At 58.4% G+C, this 16,520-nt stretch overlaps 1 protein-coding gene across 2 annotated transcripts; it reads right to left on the bottom strand.

The window, feature by feature from the left end:
* FADS6 (fatty acid desaturase 6) lies at positions 1-10,583 on the bottom strand. Of its 2 annotated transcripts, XR_004973036.1 has the most exons (7): positions 10,377-10,583; positions 9,573-9,739; positions 3,650-3,830; positions 2,645-2,832; positions 2,217-2,396; positions 1,951-2,090; positions 1,551-1,680 (listed from the first exon to the last, which is right to left on the bottom strand). XR_004973036.1 is itself a non-coding variant. In XM_036341954.1 (6 exons), the coding sequence occupies exons 1-6, from the start codon at positions 10,537-10,539 to the stop codon at positions 1,531-1,533; spliced, it is 1,029 nt and encodes a 342-aa protein (XP_036197847.1). In that variant the 5' UTR covers positions 10,540-10,583; the 3' UTR covers positions 1-1,530. The 2 variants fall into 2 exon arrangements, 1 of the variants encoding a protein (XP_036197847.1); XM_036341954.1 differs by lacking the exon at positions 1,951-2,090 and having other exon boundaries at positions 1-1,680.
* Positions 10,584-16,520: the final 5,937 nt, after the last annotated feature.

The raw sequence follows: 16,520 nt of genomic DNA, 5'->3' as shown, positions 1-16,520 counted from the left end.
CCCCGCCCCGAAGGAGCGAAGGCAGGGGCTGTGGCAGGCAGTGAGAGCTGCAGCTTCAGGAGAGGGTGTGAGGGGCAGGGTGGAGAGGAGTGGGGGAAGGACGGGGAGGGGCGGATGGCAGCCACCCAGCAGAGCCACCTCAGGCCACACCAGAGGTGGGTTCTCCGACAGGACCAGGCCTAGAGAATGCCTCTCAGCTGCCATCTGACCCTGCCGCCAATCCCGTTCACTGACTTAGCCCATCAACAGGGTCCACGTGCCTTTCACCCGCCCCAAGGAACTCACTGCAAACCAAGGCGGGTCTGCCCTCAGATCATGATTTATGCTGTCAACCAGGGGTGGTTCTCATCAGTGTCTGCCAACATGTGTGATTGTCACCACTTGGGCTCTGGGCACGTAGCGGGGAGAAGCAAGGGGTGCCGCTGACCACCCTGCAATGCACCGGACAGGCCCATCGACAGAGCATTCCCGGCAATGTGTCATAGTGCGGAGGGGAAACGCTGGTTAAACTGCGCTCCGGCCCCCTTCTCTGTTCTTCCTCGGCCTCCAGCTGGGCCCTTCCTGCACCTCCTCTTCCAGCCCAGCCAGGGCAGCTCGGGCCCTCTCTCAAGTCTGCCCGTGCAGCTGGCTCCCGGGCTGCGGACGACGCTTGCCCGGCCCAGCCCTAGACTTGTGTCTGCACCTCACCTCCTTCTCCTCCTTCCTTTCCTCTCTAAAGTCACTGCCCTCCAGACCCTGTGCCCATCACCCCCTGACCTGTTACCTTCCCAGTAATCTCTCTCTCTCTCTCTCTCTCTCTCTCTCTCTCTCTCTCTCTCTCTCTCTCTCTCTGATAATTCTTCCAGGTCCTCTCCTTCTAAATGTCATGGAACAAGGCAGACTTCGGGAGCTAGCCAAGATCACACTCAAAGCTATTTATACTCTTGCTCCCCTTACTTCCTGAACCGGGAATGTCCTCTTTATTTATAAAGCACAAACTCTGCTCTCCCTGAGGCTGCGGCTCCTGGGAGCTGCTGAGCCAGTGTCTTGCACAGGCTCCTCTGGCCCGGAAGCTGGGAAGATCCTGCCAAAGTCACCTCCCCGTGGTCCCTGCGAGAGGGCTCCTTAGAGGCCCAAGGCTCCCGGGGCACAGGAAGAAGCGGTGGCCAGCTGCGTATATGACTCTCCCAGTGCCAGGGAGACCCTAGTTGAGGGCCGACCTGCTCTCTCGATGCCCCCTCCTTGTCTGCCCCCTGCACAGGCCCCTCCTCACCTGGTCACCCTCCCTTAGCCCTACCAAGGCTCAGGCCAAGCCGGGGAGGAGCCCAGCTGTGTAGTCCTGAGATGAGGTTGCCCAGAATCCCCAGAATGCCCAGCCACCTTTAGTCCTCTCCTCCAGACACCCCTCTCCTCCATACACCCCGCAAAGCCCAGAGAAACACCAGCTCCCTGGCTCTCTGCCCTCCCAATGCCACCAGCAGCCCAGCCGGGGAGTGACAAGCAGGTCTGGGATGGGCTGGGGCAGGGGAGCAGGGGGACGTGTCAGCGCCCTCACTGCAGCCCCGCCAGCTCAGTGATGGGAGGCGCGTGCACCAGGAGCTCCTCGTAGTGACTGAGAAACAGCCGGAAGCGAGCGAGGTAGGTGTCTTCGTTGTAAGGCAGCTGCTTCTCCCGCAGGAACTGGGACACCACGGGCTTCACCTGCCAGAAGGTGGGCGGTTGGAGGCGCGATGAGCCGGACTGTGGGCTGCGGGCAGGCCCTTCCCGGGGCCCTCCTTCCTCCCAGCGCCCGCTCCTGTCTGCCTAGCTCCACAGGCTCAGGGGGAGCTGGGGGCTTGCAGAGTTCCTGCCTCTCCCCGCCCAGCAGGCAAGGGAAAGGGGGGCGGACTCCCCCCACACCCCGCAGCACCCCCCAGGACAGTCCTCCTTGCACAGAGGGTGCAAACCAGGGCTCCTTTTAGCAGCACCTACTGCGTGCCCAGCATCCCAGATCCATTTCTCCACTTCATGCTCAAGACCTGCGCATGTAAGCACTGCGTGCGCCTCATCTGCCCAGGTCAGACGAGGAAGCTGACGCTCAGAGATGCCCATGAACTTGTTGAGTCGCACTGCTAATGAGAAACCCCCGTGTCTCTGACCGGAAACCCCCACTGGGGACCTCGGACCAGGCCAGTTGGGGGACGCGGGGTTCAGGCGAATGCTGCCGGTTACCAGCCCTCCGGCTCCACCCCCACTACCTTTAGGCACATGTTGTCGGAGAGCGTGGGGAACAGGTGGTGCTCCACGTGGCAGCTGATGATGGAGTGGCCGAACGCCCAGTCCAGCACGGGCAGCCGGGGCAGGTTAAGCACCCCCAGGCTCATCATGTGAATCCGGCGGGGCTTCTTGTCCCGGGAGAACATGGGCAGCCCGATGTGCTGTGACAGACACGCGGGTCACGGCCTGAGCCATTCCTGCACCTCCCCACCCCGCCCCGGTGTCCTCGCCGGGCACGCGGGGAACAGTGGGCCCTTCTGCCCCCCTCACTCCCACTCAGGCGGGTCCTGGAAGAGGCGTGAAGAGGCTGAACCCCGAGCTCAGTCTCTCTGCCTCTCTCCCCATCTGTCCTGTGAGGGGCGTGGTCTGGGTACCCCGTGGTCCCCAGCGCCCAGGGCGGAGGCCTCACCTGGAAGACGTTAACGTGGAGGTAGGGGTGGGCCAGCAGGGATCTGGTGCAGAGCATGCAGGCCAGGGCCGAGGCGGGGCTCCGGAAGCCAGACATGTGCCGGAGCAGCCAGTAGTGAGAATAAAGGCCCAGGGAGATCAGGCCCAGCGCCCGCAGAGCTGCCCCGAGCCTCACCTTCCTCAGCCGCTCTGCCAGGGGGCAAAAAACACAGTGACGGGTGGGCAAGCTCCCAGCACAGCTGGCTCCCTGCCGGCCCAGTGGTGCTAACGAGGCGACCTGGGTCATCCGCACTCAGCCCCAAAAGTAGACTCACCCATGTTACGGATGAGGAAATGGAGCATTAGGCAGCTTGACCAGGGTCACTCTGACAGCGACTGGTGGCCTGGGGCTTGAATCCAGGTCTGCCGCCCCCCAGCCCCTGTCCTTCCACCAGAGGATTTGCTCCCATGATATTAAAAAGTCTAACATGCGCCCGGCCGGCGTGGCTCAGTGACTGAGCATCGACCTATGAACCAGGAGGTCAGGGCACATGTCCAGGTTGCGGGCTCACTGGGGCGTGTGGGAGGCAACTGATCAATGATTCTCTCTCATCATTGATGTTTCTATCTCCTCCCTTCTTCTCTGAAATCAATGAAAATTTTAAAAAAAGTTTCTTTTAAAAATATAAAAATAAAAAATTCTAACAGGCAATACAGTGCGAGGCATTTTCAACTCGTGTTTGCATCTACGGCCTCATTAGGTAATAATGAGCACGGAAGGACCCGAGGCTCAGAGAGGTTCAGTTACCTGCCTGAGGTCACCAGCCCGCACGCGGCTAAGCCAGCCTTGGCCCCGGGTCTGAGCTCTTTCCACCCAGCCTGGCTGCCTCAGAAAGTTCCTGTCCAGTCTTAACTCAGGGCTCCTCCCCTCCTCCACCAGCAGCCTCCACGAGAGCGAGGAGGGGAGGAAGCCAAGGGAAGACCAGGTCTCTGCCGGCCACGCGGGACCCAGGCCCGGCACACTCACCGACCGCCACCAGGGGCGTGATGATGGGGATCAGGAGAGGCGCGAGGAACATGTAGACGTAGCGGTTGAGGCAAGGCAGCCTCCAGGTGCTTGAGTCCCCGAGGCCCAGCACGTTGGTGTAGCCGTGGTGCATTTTGACGTGCCCGTACCGGGCGTCCTCGGCGGGGAAGGCCGTGCACACCTAGAGGAGGGAGCCAGGAAGGGCCCCGGGGTCCAGGTCAGCACAGCCCAGCAAAGCAGGGCCTTTGGGAGCCTCGAGAACACCACCCCCGCCCCAGGGCCTTCTTGCCTCGCTCACAGCCCCAGCTAATCAGCCTTGACCATCAACTCTCAGGTGTCTGTGACCACAGAGTGGCAACAGTCAGAGTAACTGTGTCCACCTGGTGTTAGGGGCACGAGGCCGGCCCCCGGATCGCCACGCTGCCCCTGACCATCCAGCCAACCTGCCAGCCTGAGAGGACTGGACAAGGCCCGCTCTCGGCATCAGGCTGCCATCATTTGGTGCGCGTTTATCTTGGAAACATCTGTACCTTCAGAGCTCTCCTTTGCTCCCTGAGCCTACAGCAGGGAGGGGGCGGTGTGGGAGTAGTCAGGGGTGAAGGGAGGCCATGTCCTAAGCTGTCCACGCGGGTGGCACCCGGGGTGAGGGTGCCGGGGCGAACTGCTCCCTGGGGTGGCTCCTCTATAGCATCTGTGGGATTCTCCAAAGCCGGTCCTGAGCAGCTGCTCTCTGACTCCAAGAACAGCCATTCTGGATGCAAAAGGGGCTCAGGTGCTTCTTATGCAGATGCCTGCAGACGACCACGCAGACGGCAGCCTCCTCCCGCCTCTTATCCGGCCGCAAGCTGTTGCTCACTGTATTGAAGACGCCGCCTGCCTGTGTGCGGGGGAGTGTGAAGGGTTCCCCGGATCCAATCCCTGCGAGCCCCTCAGGCAGCAGGAGGCCTTCGGTGAGCACGCGGCGTTCTGCACTCTACGTGACTCGCTAATCTTCAAGCCCAGGGTCAGGGCTGTGATTACCGTCAACAGAAGCGGAAACAGATAGGAGAGGCCACTTGACCAGCCAGCTCACTCCGCTACGTAAGGCAGCAGAGGTGGAATCTGAACCCAGCTTTCATCCAAGATAAGCCACACGACCCCGGAGACGTGCGACTCACCCACAGAGCAGGGCCCAGGCAGGAGAAGACGAAAGACAGCGAAGGACACTGTCCCCACACTGTGCTGAGACGTCCTCCTTTAGAACGAAATGGAGCCGAAAGGGAGCCAGAAGCTCCATCTAAAGGGCACTGAGGCCGGGCCGGCATGGCTCAGTGGTTGAGCATCCACCTACGAACCAGGAGGTCCCGGTTTCATTCCGTGTTGTGAGCTCAATCCCCAGCAGGGGGCGTGCAGGAAGCAGCCAATCAGTGATTCTCTCTCATCATTGATGTTTCTCTTTCCCTTCCTCTCTGAAAGCAATAAACAATATTTTTAAAATAAAATATATTTTTTAAAAATAAATAAGAGATGAAGGACCCTAAGGAGCACAGGTAATGATGGCACAAGTGCAGTTTTACAACAGACGCGGGAGATGTGACAAGTCGCTGCGGCATCGTCCGCGGAAGGCAGAGGGCACGGGGGTAGATGCCGTTCCTGGCGGCCTTGCTGCAGAGCCCATGGAAACAGGCCCAGCTGCGTTGCTCTCAGACGGTGTAACCCCAGGGGTGGGATGTGCTGTTTCTGTAACCTCGCACGGGGACAGAACCCGAGAGGGTGGGAGGGTATCGTGGTTTAAAGTGACATCTCTCCCAGGCCTGCTGGTCTCCGAGGACCCGCCTGCTCAAGAGCACGCACCCACTGGGGCCCCTTGGTTGGTTCGAGCCAGAGGCAGAAGTCTGGCGGCGGGCACAGGGGGCTGCAGCTGGGGGCTTTGAGGCTCACGGTTGTGTCCCAGGTGGAAGAAGTAACTGTTTGTCACTGCTCCTTCTATGCCCTTCTGCTCCCAGGGTCAGTCCTCCTGCCTTGCTTCTCTCATCAAGAAACGCCAGCTGAATCACCAATAAATCAATCAATAACAAGTGCTGCTGAGGACGTGGAGGAAATGGAACCCTAATGCCCGGTTGGTGGGAATGCAGACGGTGCAGCCACGGTGGAGAGCAGAATGGAGGTGCCTCCAAACATTAAAAATAGAGCTGCCATACGATCCAGCAGTCCGGCTGCTCGGTATTTATCCGAAGAAATTTGAAAAAAATATACGCACCCCTATGCTCACTGCAGCGTTATTTATAATAGCCAAGCTATGGACGCAGATGAGCAGGTGAAGGAGAAGTGGTGGTACGTACAATGGACTATGACTCGGCCACAGCAGAGAATGACAGCTCGCCCTTTGCAACCACATGGACGGCCTAGAGGGCATTTTGCTAATGAAGTAGGTGGTCAGGGCAAGACAAATACCGCATGCTTTCATTTATATGTGGAGTCTAAAAAAAAAAGGAATAAATAGAGCAAAACAGACTCAAAAATACAAAGAATAAATTGATGGTTGCCAGAGGGAAAGGGATTAGGGGGTGGGAATTAAAAAAAGAAAAAAGAAAGCCCGGCCAGTGTGGCTCAGTGGTTGAGCTGCCCAAGGCGGTAAGGGAGACTCTCAATCCCTTATGTGTCCCCTAATATTTCCTTTTATTTTATTTCTTAAACAGACAAGACTTTGCAGGATTAAACACCGTCATTATCAACTTATGACACAACCGAAGTTGGGTGTCAAATAGGTCACGCTCTGAGACTGGAAGGGGAGGGACAGGATGAGGAGGGTGACGGGACAGAGGCTGCTTGTCTGGGAGATGATGCGAGAAGGTGAGGGCGGACAGGGCGGCAGGATCTGGGGGAAAGGTGAGGGCTGGGGAGGAGGCGGAATCAAGGACAAGGCCAGGTTTCCAGCTCAGGGCCAGGGCCATGGCGGGGCCACTCTGGAGGTGGACATAGGAGCGGAGGGCAGCAGGCGTGGGCAAGATGAGAAGCAGGCTGTGCGTCACACGCACGTCCCTCAGGCAGGACGGACTCCGGGCTGGAGTCTGCCAGCTCCCATCCCTCTCCAGCTTCTCCCACTGGTTCCCAGGGGCTGGGCATCCCAGCCAGCTTCTCCCAGAGCGGTGGGGATCTCTGGGGTTGGTCTTTTGTGCGTCTGTGTTTTTCTACAAAAGTATATTTTGGACTGCAGATCTGAGTTTGCCCTCTAAATTAGTTTTTTGAATTAAGAAAATAGTCATAGCCCAGCTGGCATGGCTCAGTAGTTGAGCATCCACCTATGAACCAGAAGGTCATGGTTCAAGACCCAGTCAGTGCACGTGCCTGGGTTGCAGGCTCCATCCCCAGTGTGGGGCGTGCAGGAGGCAGCCAATCAATGATTCTCTCTCATCTTTGATGTTTCTCTCTCTCTCTCCCACTCCCTTCCTCTATGAAATCAATAAAAATATATTTTAAAAAAGATAAGTCATAGCCCTGGTCGGTTTGGCTCAGTGGTTGGAGCATAAGGCTAAGGACTGAAGGGTCTCAGGTTCAATTCCCGGTCAAGGGCATGTACCTGGTTACAGGTTTCCCCAGCCCTGGTTATGGGTGCTTGTGGGAGGTGACCAATGCATGTGTCTCTCTCACATCAATGTTTCTCTCTCCCCCCTTCCTCCCTCTCTCTCTTTCTCTCTCTAGAAATCAATGGGGAAAGTATCGTCGGGTGAGGAGTAAAAAAGAAAAAAATGTTTAAGTCACAGCTGATCCTACGCAGTCTACCACCCCTCGAGGCTCAGGTGGAAAAACGCAGAGAGAAGGTCGGAGAGTCAGCCCTGAGGATAATGGCCACACTGAACTCGTGGGAAGAGAACATTCGAGAGTTATGACCAGGCTGGGGTTCTTGGCTCTGTTTCCGCCACCACAAAGGCCTTGGGTGGAGGTGGGGCCTCCCCGTGGGTGAGACTCTGCTGGGGGCAGAGCTGGGCTGTGCTCTCTGGAGCAGCTGTGACCCGCCCACCCGCCAGGAAGTTGAGAAACAGTGGAGCTTAGCACCTGGCTCAGCCTGCTCCCTCCCACTCTGGGGAGCATCTAGGAGGGAGGAGAGGAGTGTCTAAGGTCCCTCTGATTTCAGGAGTTAATCCTTCCGAGCTTCAGGACTTAACCGGTGCCGCCCGCCTTCCCCCACCTTCCTGTGGCCCTTCGCGGCAGTCCCCTGACATCACCGGGACAGGGAGGGGCCGGCAGGTTGTCAGTGGGCTGGAGAGAGGGTCAGAGGGAGGCTAGGACTGGAACTTTCCCCTATAGACCGGAAGTGAGTCTTCAGAGGGAGGCTCCCGCTGGGTGGGGAGGTGCATATGATTTGGGACACTTTAGCGGAGAAGCAACAACCTGGAGTGTCACTGCCCCCTCCCAGCCGCGTGCCCCCCCACCCATGGGGAGAGTGGGTCAGAGAGGGTGAGGTCCTTGCCCACCCCCAGCTGGAGCCAGCAGACCCTGAGACGAACCTGGCAAACTGGGTGCCCCAGGAAAGCCAACGACACGCAGCTGGCACCAAAGGCTGCGGAGTGGAGGACTAGATTATTCTATAGTGATGGGCGAGCTCACGCACCCAGCAAGAAGAGGTGACAGCAGGATGTGGGAGAAGTGGACAGTCAGGGGTCCAGGAGGGTCCTGGGCAGCAAGAGCTGGTCCTTTGTGCAACGCAGAGAACCGGTGGTGGGCCAGAGCCACAGCCAACGCCGCCAACACACACACACACACACACACACACACACACACACACGCACACACACACACACACAGTTCTGTCTGCTTTGCATAACTGCATCCACCTTTCCGTTCAAAACAAACACAAACAACAAAAACTGCTAACCCCTCCTCGCTGCTGCTGCTGTGCTCCCTCCACTACTGCAGGCTCCCCTCTCCTCCCCTCCCCGCTGCGGCAGGCTCCCTCCGGAGAACAGAAAGCACAGCTAACACTAACAAGCATCAAAGAGCAGGCCCAGGCCCTAGGTCAAGGTCTCGGTGAATCCCCACACTGGCTTCGAGGGAGGTAATGCGGTCAGTCCTGTTTATTAGATGAGGAAGTGAACACTGAGATGCCGAACTTGATAACACGCCAGGTCAGGCGGCCAGTGGGGCTGGGAATGCAGCAGGGAGGGCAGCTCCCAAGGCCGGGCCCTACACTGCCCCCTGCCTGGCTGGTCAGGCCTGGCCCACCTGGAAGGGGGCGAGGAGGGAACAAGTCCTGCAGGGCAACCGGAGAGGCCTGAAACCAGTCCAGAGACGGGCAGCTGGCCAGAAACCTTTGCCTCCCTGGCCTTGCCCGAGGGCCAGGGTGAGAAGGCCAACGCAGGATGGGGAGGAGCAGGAAGAGGGGGTGCAGGGTCAGGAGAGAGGAGGGTCTTTCCTGGAGCAGACTTGGGGGAGCAGGGAGGGGCCTTCTTAGGATGGCTAGTTGTCACCGGGCATCAGAGGGGCCGTGTTCTGGAGCTGGGACACTGACACCCAGCACCTCCTCCCTGTCCCCTTCTGTCCCCGGCTCACAATTTGAACCCTGATTGCAAAACCAGGAGGCCCCAAAGGTTGTAGCTAAGACCTGCCAGGCACAGGTGTCTGTAGGAGGAGGAAGCCTGTCACCACTTGGCCTAGTGCTGCAGAGAGCTGAGCGGGTGCCCCCGGAGAAGCAGGGGTCCCCAGGCCGAGTCCACCACCATGGATACTCGTACATCCCCTCATACAGTTCTCCGCCCACAGGTACCGCCACCCTCCAGGGCACCACAGACACACACTGTAGTGCAGGCTGCACACCTGGACCCACATCCCAGCAGCTGCAGCCACCTGCCCACGTGGGCACACAGCTGTACACGCCTGCACACTGGCACCGAACAAGGAGGATGCCCGCCTGGCCAGCAGCGGCCTCACCCTCTCCCAGGCTCACCTCCACGAAGAAATGTGCCCAGATCTTGCTCCAGCGTCTGGACTCAGTGAGGGCACCGTGCGTGGCCAGGTGGCTGCCCTTGACAGTGAGCGTGTAGTGGCACACACCCAGGATGGTGATGCCCAGGACAAAGACCAGGACATTCTCCGAACGCAGGCACAGGAACCCTGGGGGGAGGAGGAGGGGAGCAAGGTTTTTCTCAGCTTCTGGAGACCTGGGCCCAAACCCGGGGAAGCCCAGACCACAGTGAGCCCGGCCCTGGGGCGCCACAGGCAGCAGTGAGGCGGGTCCCCCTGTGGCCTGAGGGAATGGCTCTCCCATCAGGATTTGGGGGACAAAACAGAGCCCCATTGACTCCTCAAGGAGATTCCAGGAGTCTTGATCCTGGGCCCCAGCCAGAGCAGCAATGAATGGCTGGGCATGGGGGGGGGGGGGGTCCAGACCAGGGGAAGTCCAGGAAACCCCCTCCCTCTTCACCCCATCCCTCGTGTTCCCACGGAACTCCCTCCCCTCCCCCGCCACCTCACCCCTCCCAGCCTCCCCACCCCTCTCAGCTGCCCCTCCTCTGCCCTTCAGGCCTGGCCTCTCTCTCCTTCCACACCCGCGCCCAGGTCCTCTGAGGACACAGGGCAGGACACCCCAAACAGACGGTCAGATTTGGGGTCCCCAGCACGCAGCGTCTCCCCAACTCCCCCCCCCCCGCCGCCCTCTTCATCCCCTTCCTCGCACCCTCCCCCCACCCGGGCCCCTTGTCGCCCTGTCCCGTGTCCCCGTGTCCCGTGCCCCGTGTCCCGTGTCCCTCACCAGGCGGCAGGGCGAGGAGGCTGAGCGCGAGGATGGAGCAGTCCAGGCCGTGGCGCTCCCACCACGAGCTCGCCCTCACCACGTCCTGGACGCGCGCCTCCAGCTCGCCCAGCAGCCGCTCCCCGCCGCCCCCTCGGGGCGCTCCCCGCGCCGCCGTTTCCATGGGCCGGACCGCTGGGAAGACACCGGCGTCTGCGGCGCCCGCGAGGCGCAGGGCACGGGCGGGGGCGGGCCGGGGCGGAGTCACGCGCCTGGCACCCGCCCCGGGTGATGGTTCCGCTGGGCACCGCGCGCCTTTGGACCAGAACTCCCCCGGGAGGAGCGGGCAGATGCCGGAGGGTGGGGAGCAGACCGGGAGCGAGAGCCCCCGCCCCCACCCCAGAGTAGAGGGGCCCAGCGCAGCGGGGCGCGCGGATACCCCCAGGGCCCCTGGCCGCCTGACCTCGGACAACTCCTGGCCCCCCACCTGCTCCGGCTGCAGTGTTTACTCCCGCAGCCCGAGTGTTCTTCTTAGTAGCACTTGGCAGACACGTGACCCCTGGAGAGTTGGCCGCCAGTCCAGGGATTTTGGGGTGACAGAGAGGGCTGGGGAGGAAACACATCCAGACTTCACCGTTGCCGGGGGGATCCTTCACTCACTCAGGGGTGCCCAGGACAAGGACAAGGCCACAGCTAACACCTCCCGCCCGCCCTCCCCCCAAGACTTGGGTCCTAGCCCCTTCCCATCAGCCCAGGTCCCCACCCAGCGGGGCTGGAGGCTCGAGCCACTGTGCTCTGCAAACTCTCCTCAGCTTTCTCCTTTTCTCTTTTGTTTTACTTTCTCCCTGGTCTTACCCTGAAGTCCCTTTAAAATGAGGTCTGGCCGAGGCCGGTTTGGCTCAGTGAATGGAGCGTCGGCCTGCGGACTGAAAGGTCCCTTCGATTCTGGTCGGGGGCATGTACCTGGGTTGCGGGCGCATCCCCAGTAGGAGATGTGCAGGAGGCAGCTGATCGATGCTTCTCTCTCATCGATGTTTCTGACTCTATCTCTCTCCTTTCCTCTCTGTAAAAAAATCAATAAAAAATATATATAAAAATAAAATAAAATAAAATGAGGGCTGGGCCTGGCTGGCAGGCGTGGCTCAGCGGTTTAGGATCAACATATGAACCAGGAGGTCACGGTTGGATTCCTGGTCAGGGCACCTGCCCAGTTGCAGGCTCGATCCCCAGTCAGGGAGGGGGGGGCGGGGGGAGGCGTGCAGGAGGCAGCCAGTCAATGATTCTCTCTCATCACTGATGTTTCTCTCTCCCTCCCTCTCCCTTTCTCTCTGAAAACAATAAAAATATATTTTTCGGGGTGGGGGGTGGGGGAAATGAGGTCTGGTATGGTGAGGGCACCAGCACTTCCAGCAGGAGACCTCTGGGAGGGGTGATGAGACCAGGAGAGGGAGGGGGAGGGAGGGAGGGAGGTTGGTTCCTTCTGTATTCCTTGGCATTTTCCTTCATGAATTCTTACGAGTTTGTCCTTCCAATTCTTTATAAAAGGGCAGGATTTCTTTATCAGTCAGTATTCTAAGGGGTTTACAACCTAAGAGACCAGTTCTCACCACACTCACGTCTGCTCCTTGAAGTTACATTCGATTTTCACGGCATTAGGTTGTGGGATTTCCCCACAACTGCGGAGGTTGTCATCACCACACTTTCATCGGTGGAGGCCCAGAGAGAGGAACTAATCTGCCCAGCACGCACCCTACAGGTACTGAATGCAAGAGCCAGAATTCAAGCGCAGGACTTCTCTCCCAAACCCAACGACCTTTAGTTTATATCAGAGGTTTTAAAATCAGACTAGGGGGAGGTGCCCTTCCCCCTCCCTATCTCACCATTGAGCCCCTTGCCCTGGGACATACTAGAACAGTGGCTCTCAACCTTCCTAATGCCTCGACCCTTTAATACAGTTCCTCATGTTGTGGTGACTGACCCCCAACCATAAAATTATTTTTGTTGCTACTTCATAACTGTAATTTCGCTACTGTAAACAATATGTAATTATATATGTGTTTTTCGATGGTCTTAGGCGACCCCTGTGAAAGGGTCGTTTGACCCCCAAAGGGGTCGCGACCCACAGGTTGAGAACCGCTGTACTAGAATATTCAGGGAAGAGACATGTACAGTTTTTTATTTTTTATTTATCATATTTTTAATCTTCTCTCTGGTCCAAACCCAAGACAGGTGAGCCCTCCTCCCAGGCCCCGGTGGACTGGGTGCCCATGGACCTACTGAGGCAGCAATGGTGTGGGGATTGGGGTGTCAGATGATGCTAGGTTTGGCTTTCCTGAGACCTGGGGGGGGGGTTCCCCACCCTGGGGCAGCGATGACTCCTCCTCTTTGTGATTCAGACCTTTATTTGCTGGGGTTCACTGGGGTTAATTATTGTTGTGGTTGGGGGAGGGGTGGGAAGGAGCCCTGCCCTGCCCCAGGGCCTGGAGGGGGATCCTAAGAGTTTGGAGACCTGGGAGGCTGGGGGGCACCTCTTCCAGCAATGCAACCATTTCTATGCTCTAAGCCTGGGTGGCTGGGTCTTTAACCCTTTCTTGTCTTCCACCCATCATGCCCCCCACCCCCACCCCCCAGTCATCAAAGGCCGGTGAGGCCTGGCTCCAGGAGGCAAGCAGCATTATTCACAGGGGTGGGGCCCGGGGAGCTGGGGGAGAAGCAGCCTGGCCTCTGGCTCAGATCTCGGTCATCTGAGAGTGGGACTGGCACCCCAAGCTCCCCTGGCACCAGCAGGACGGGCCCACATTGACAGGGTGCCTCAGCCTCCGCTCCCAGGACCCGACCCCTGGCCTGCCCCAGCTGCCTGCAGCCTCTATCCGCCCTCCCAGGCTGCCAGCCATCCCGCAAGGACCAAGCCAGGTTGGTGACACGGCCCAGAGGCAGGTCAGGGAGTGAGGGGGTGAGGGAGAGGGGGCCAGCCTTGTGCTGGTGGGGGCACTGCTGAGGCTCCGAGGGCTGCCAGTCTGTCCCCACCTTACAGGAAAGGAAATGGAGGCCCAGGCTATCTTTCCAAAGTACATAGCAAGTTAGGTCCTTGAAAGCCCAAGGCTGGGGATGTTAGGAACCCAGACTCCTGGCTGGTGAGGTTCCCCAAGGGGCACCTGGCTGCTCCCTCTGAGTCCGGTTGGCACCACAGTCCAGTGTGTGTCAGTGATGCTGAATATGGGTGAGCCTGAAGGGTGTGTGTTGGGCCTGGTGGGGTTGGCGCCAGGGCTGGGAGTGAGAGCCAGGGTTCTCACATAGTATGGAGGCCGAGAGCCGTGTGTAGAGCGAGGCTCTTGACTCAGACACACCCAGGTCCCACTCCAGGCTGTGTGACCTTAGGCAAGTCACTTGGCCTCTCTGACCCTCAGTTTCCTGAGGGGGTGTGGAAGAAGGCGATACCAGTTACCTTAACAGTTCTCTGGGGAGAGTATTAAGATCATTTCTCTTTTTGTTGTTGTTTTAAATATGTTTTTATTTATTTTTAGAAAGTGAGGAAGGGAGAGGGATAGAGAAAAAAATCAATAAGAGAGGAGCATCATTGATGGGCTGCCTCCTGCACGCCCCTTCCTGGGGATTGAGCCAGCAACCCAGGCTGAGAATGGACTCTTGACCTCCTGCTTCATAGGTTGATGCTCAACCACTGAGCAACACCAGCCAGAAAAGATCATTTCTGTAGAATGGATACCAATGGACCACAAAGGGCAAGTGCTCATGGTAGATACAGTTACCACTAATGGCAGTTCTTGTGCAATTGTAATTATTGTTGAATATTGATATGACTTAAATCTGATACCCCTTGGTATCGATAGTGATAGTAAAACGTGGTTTCCATTTCCAGCAAGAAAAGGGCCTGCACATGCCCGCTCTGCCTGTTTCCCGCTCCTCCTTGCCCATGTTTTCCGTGTGTGTGTGTGTGTGTGTGTGTGTGTGTGTGTGTGTAGGGCTGAGGTTCAGGGCCATGGGGACTCCTCCCACAGCTCTGAAGTATGACCAAGCTGTGTAGACGGTGTGGGGAGCATTGAAAGGGGAGTCTGGGGACCACCCAGCATGTCAGTTCTCTCTGCCATGGGCACAGGAATGCCCAGGCCTGGCTGATGCCCATGAGCCCTCCTCATCTCCAGGTTCCTGTCCACCAGGTCAGGCTGGGTTGTCATCGCCCCCTGCTGGTCAGATGAGGATGGGTGTTTAGTGGGGGAGGGGCTCAGTCTCAGGAGACTGCTCCCTGGGACTGCCTAGGGCTCACCTGGGTGGGGCCGGGACCACAGGAACAATGGGGCTGTTTCAGACCACCCATAAGCATGATCACTATTAACTGCTGTGTGTTAAGTGCTTTTCCCCCATTAGCATTTCACCCCCTAATGACCTATGGGATTAACACTGTTATTATAATAAATTATAATCCTATTCTACAGCTGAGAAAACAGACTCAAGAGGTGGGGTAACCTATCCAAGGCCATACAGCTAGAAAGGAGCGGAGATGGTTTTGCTGCCCAGATCTGGCCGCCTCCTGAGTCTTGCCGCCTCCCATAAACCCGAGTGTCATGTTGTCCAGGACTGGCTAACATGGGCACAGGAGGCAGCTGGCACCATGGAAGGCATCGGGAAACCTGGTACTACTTTGTCCACTTGGCTGCTCTGTGACCTTCAGCCAGTCCCTTGCCCTCTGGCCTCAGTTAACCTCGTCTGTAAAATAAGGACTTGAGCCACATACCCAGAGGCCCTTCCTGCCTCTGATTCATTCCCCCACCCTCATCTCCTTCCACCAGTAATCCCACTTATGATACCGTCCACCCCAGGCTGACTAAGGCTCTTAACCTGGGTCCCTGGGCCTCTTGGGGCTCCGTGAACGGCCTGAAGTTGTGAATGAAAGTGCACTTGAGTGTGTGCACGCCCCATGTGCACCTTCCAGGGAAAGTGTCCATATCATCGTCAGATTGTAATCCCCGACGGCTAAGAATCATTGGTTATCCTAACCTTTTAGAAAGAATCTCCCTAACTCGATCTAAACTTTTAGGGGAATGAGTGGAGCAAGCTGAGTCTGGTGTAAAATTCTCCCCTTCACTCTGTGTGTCCCCCAGGCTTCTGGAGCCACCAGCTCTTCGCCCCAGGCTTCCACCCTCAGCCGCACTGACCTCCGGAGACGCCGCCCCCGCTGCTCCGGGTTAGCCTCTGGCTCCGCGCTGACCATCTGATCCTCTCCCTTGTCATTGGGAGTCTTCGTCCCCATGTCCTTCCCTGGACCTGCTTCGCCCGGACAGGCCGGTCTTTCCAGAGGTAGGTGCAGTGACCAGGCTGGCCACTAGGGGTCGCTGGGCTGATGAACCCGTTGAGCATGGGGTGAGGAAAGGAGGCCTGTGTCTGGGTCTGGACCTTCCTCTTGGTAAGCCTCAGCTTTTTCATCTGTAAAGTGGAGGGAGGTGGCCTAGAACCCCTACATGGTTGCTAGGCAACCTTCCAGCCCTGAGGTCCTGTGGACCTTGCTGATGGATGCTGGAGGGAGGGGGTTGTCTTGAACTCCCCTTGGCAGAAGCACGTGGACCAGCATCCTTAGGGAATGGAACAAAACTCCAGAGCCCTTTCCCAAACTTGACTGAGAAAACAGAGCCCATTGTCCTGCAGCTTGAGGGGAAGCTGGAAGAAAGGAGGGTTCTAAACAGGGCTGCCCCAAGAGCTTCCTGAGAGGCCTCCCAGAGGCGGGCGGGGGGCCTTGATTCAGGGCTGGCGGGGCCCCGGTGGTGGATGGCAGTGTGCTGGTATGCGGCTTCTGCCCGTGCCTGGAGAGCCCAGGCAGACCCCGGTGAGAGGAGAGAAAGCAGGGGCAGGCCCCAGGAACAGGCTGGTGCCTGGGCCACCTCCCCACTCAGCTGCTGGGGGTCTCCAGCGGGCTCATCCCAGTTCTGAGCCCTCCCTCTCCATCAGCTCCAAATTCTGGGCCCAGAGAGCAGGGGAAGGCCCGGGGGTGAGGGGAGACCCTGCAGAGAGGCCCAGGGAGGAGTGCCCAACCGCCCATGCCAAGAGTCCCTCTGAGGAATAGGACCAAGTCCTCAAAGGCACAAAACGCCCTCTCCCTCCCCCACCCCACCCCCTTGCCCACTTCATCCAACCCTCTCCCATCCCCACGTGATT

This window comes from Myotis myotis, unplaced genomic scaffold (genome assembly GCF_014108235.1).
Source record: "Myotis myotis isolate mMyoMyo1 unplaced genomic scaffold, mMyoMyo1.p scaffold_m19_p_17, whole genome shotgun sequence".
Lineage (NCBI taxonomy): Eukaryota > Metazoa > Chordata > Mammalia > Chiroptera > Vespertilionidae > Myotis > Myotis myotis.
Note: the sequence above shows the minus strand (reverse complement) of the source record. Positions and strands in the feature narration are given on the sequence as shown.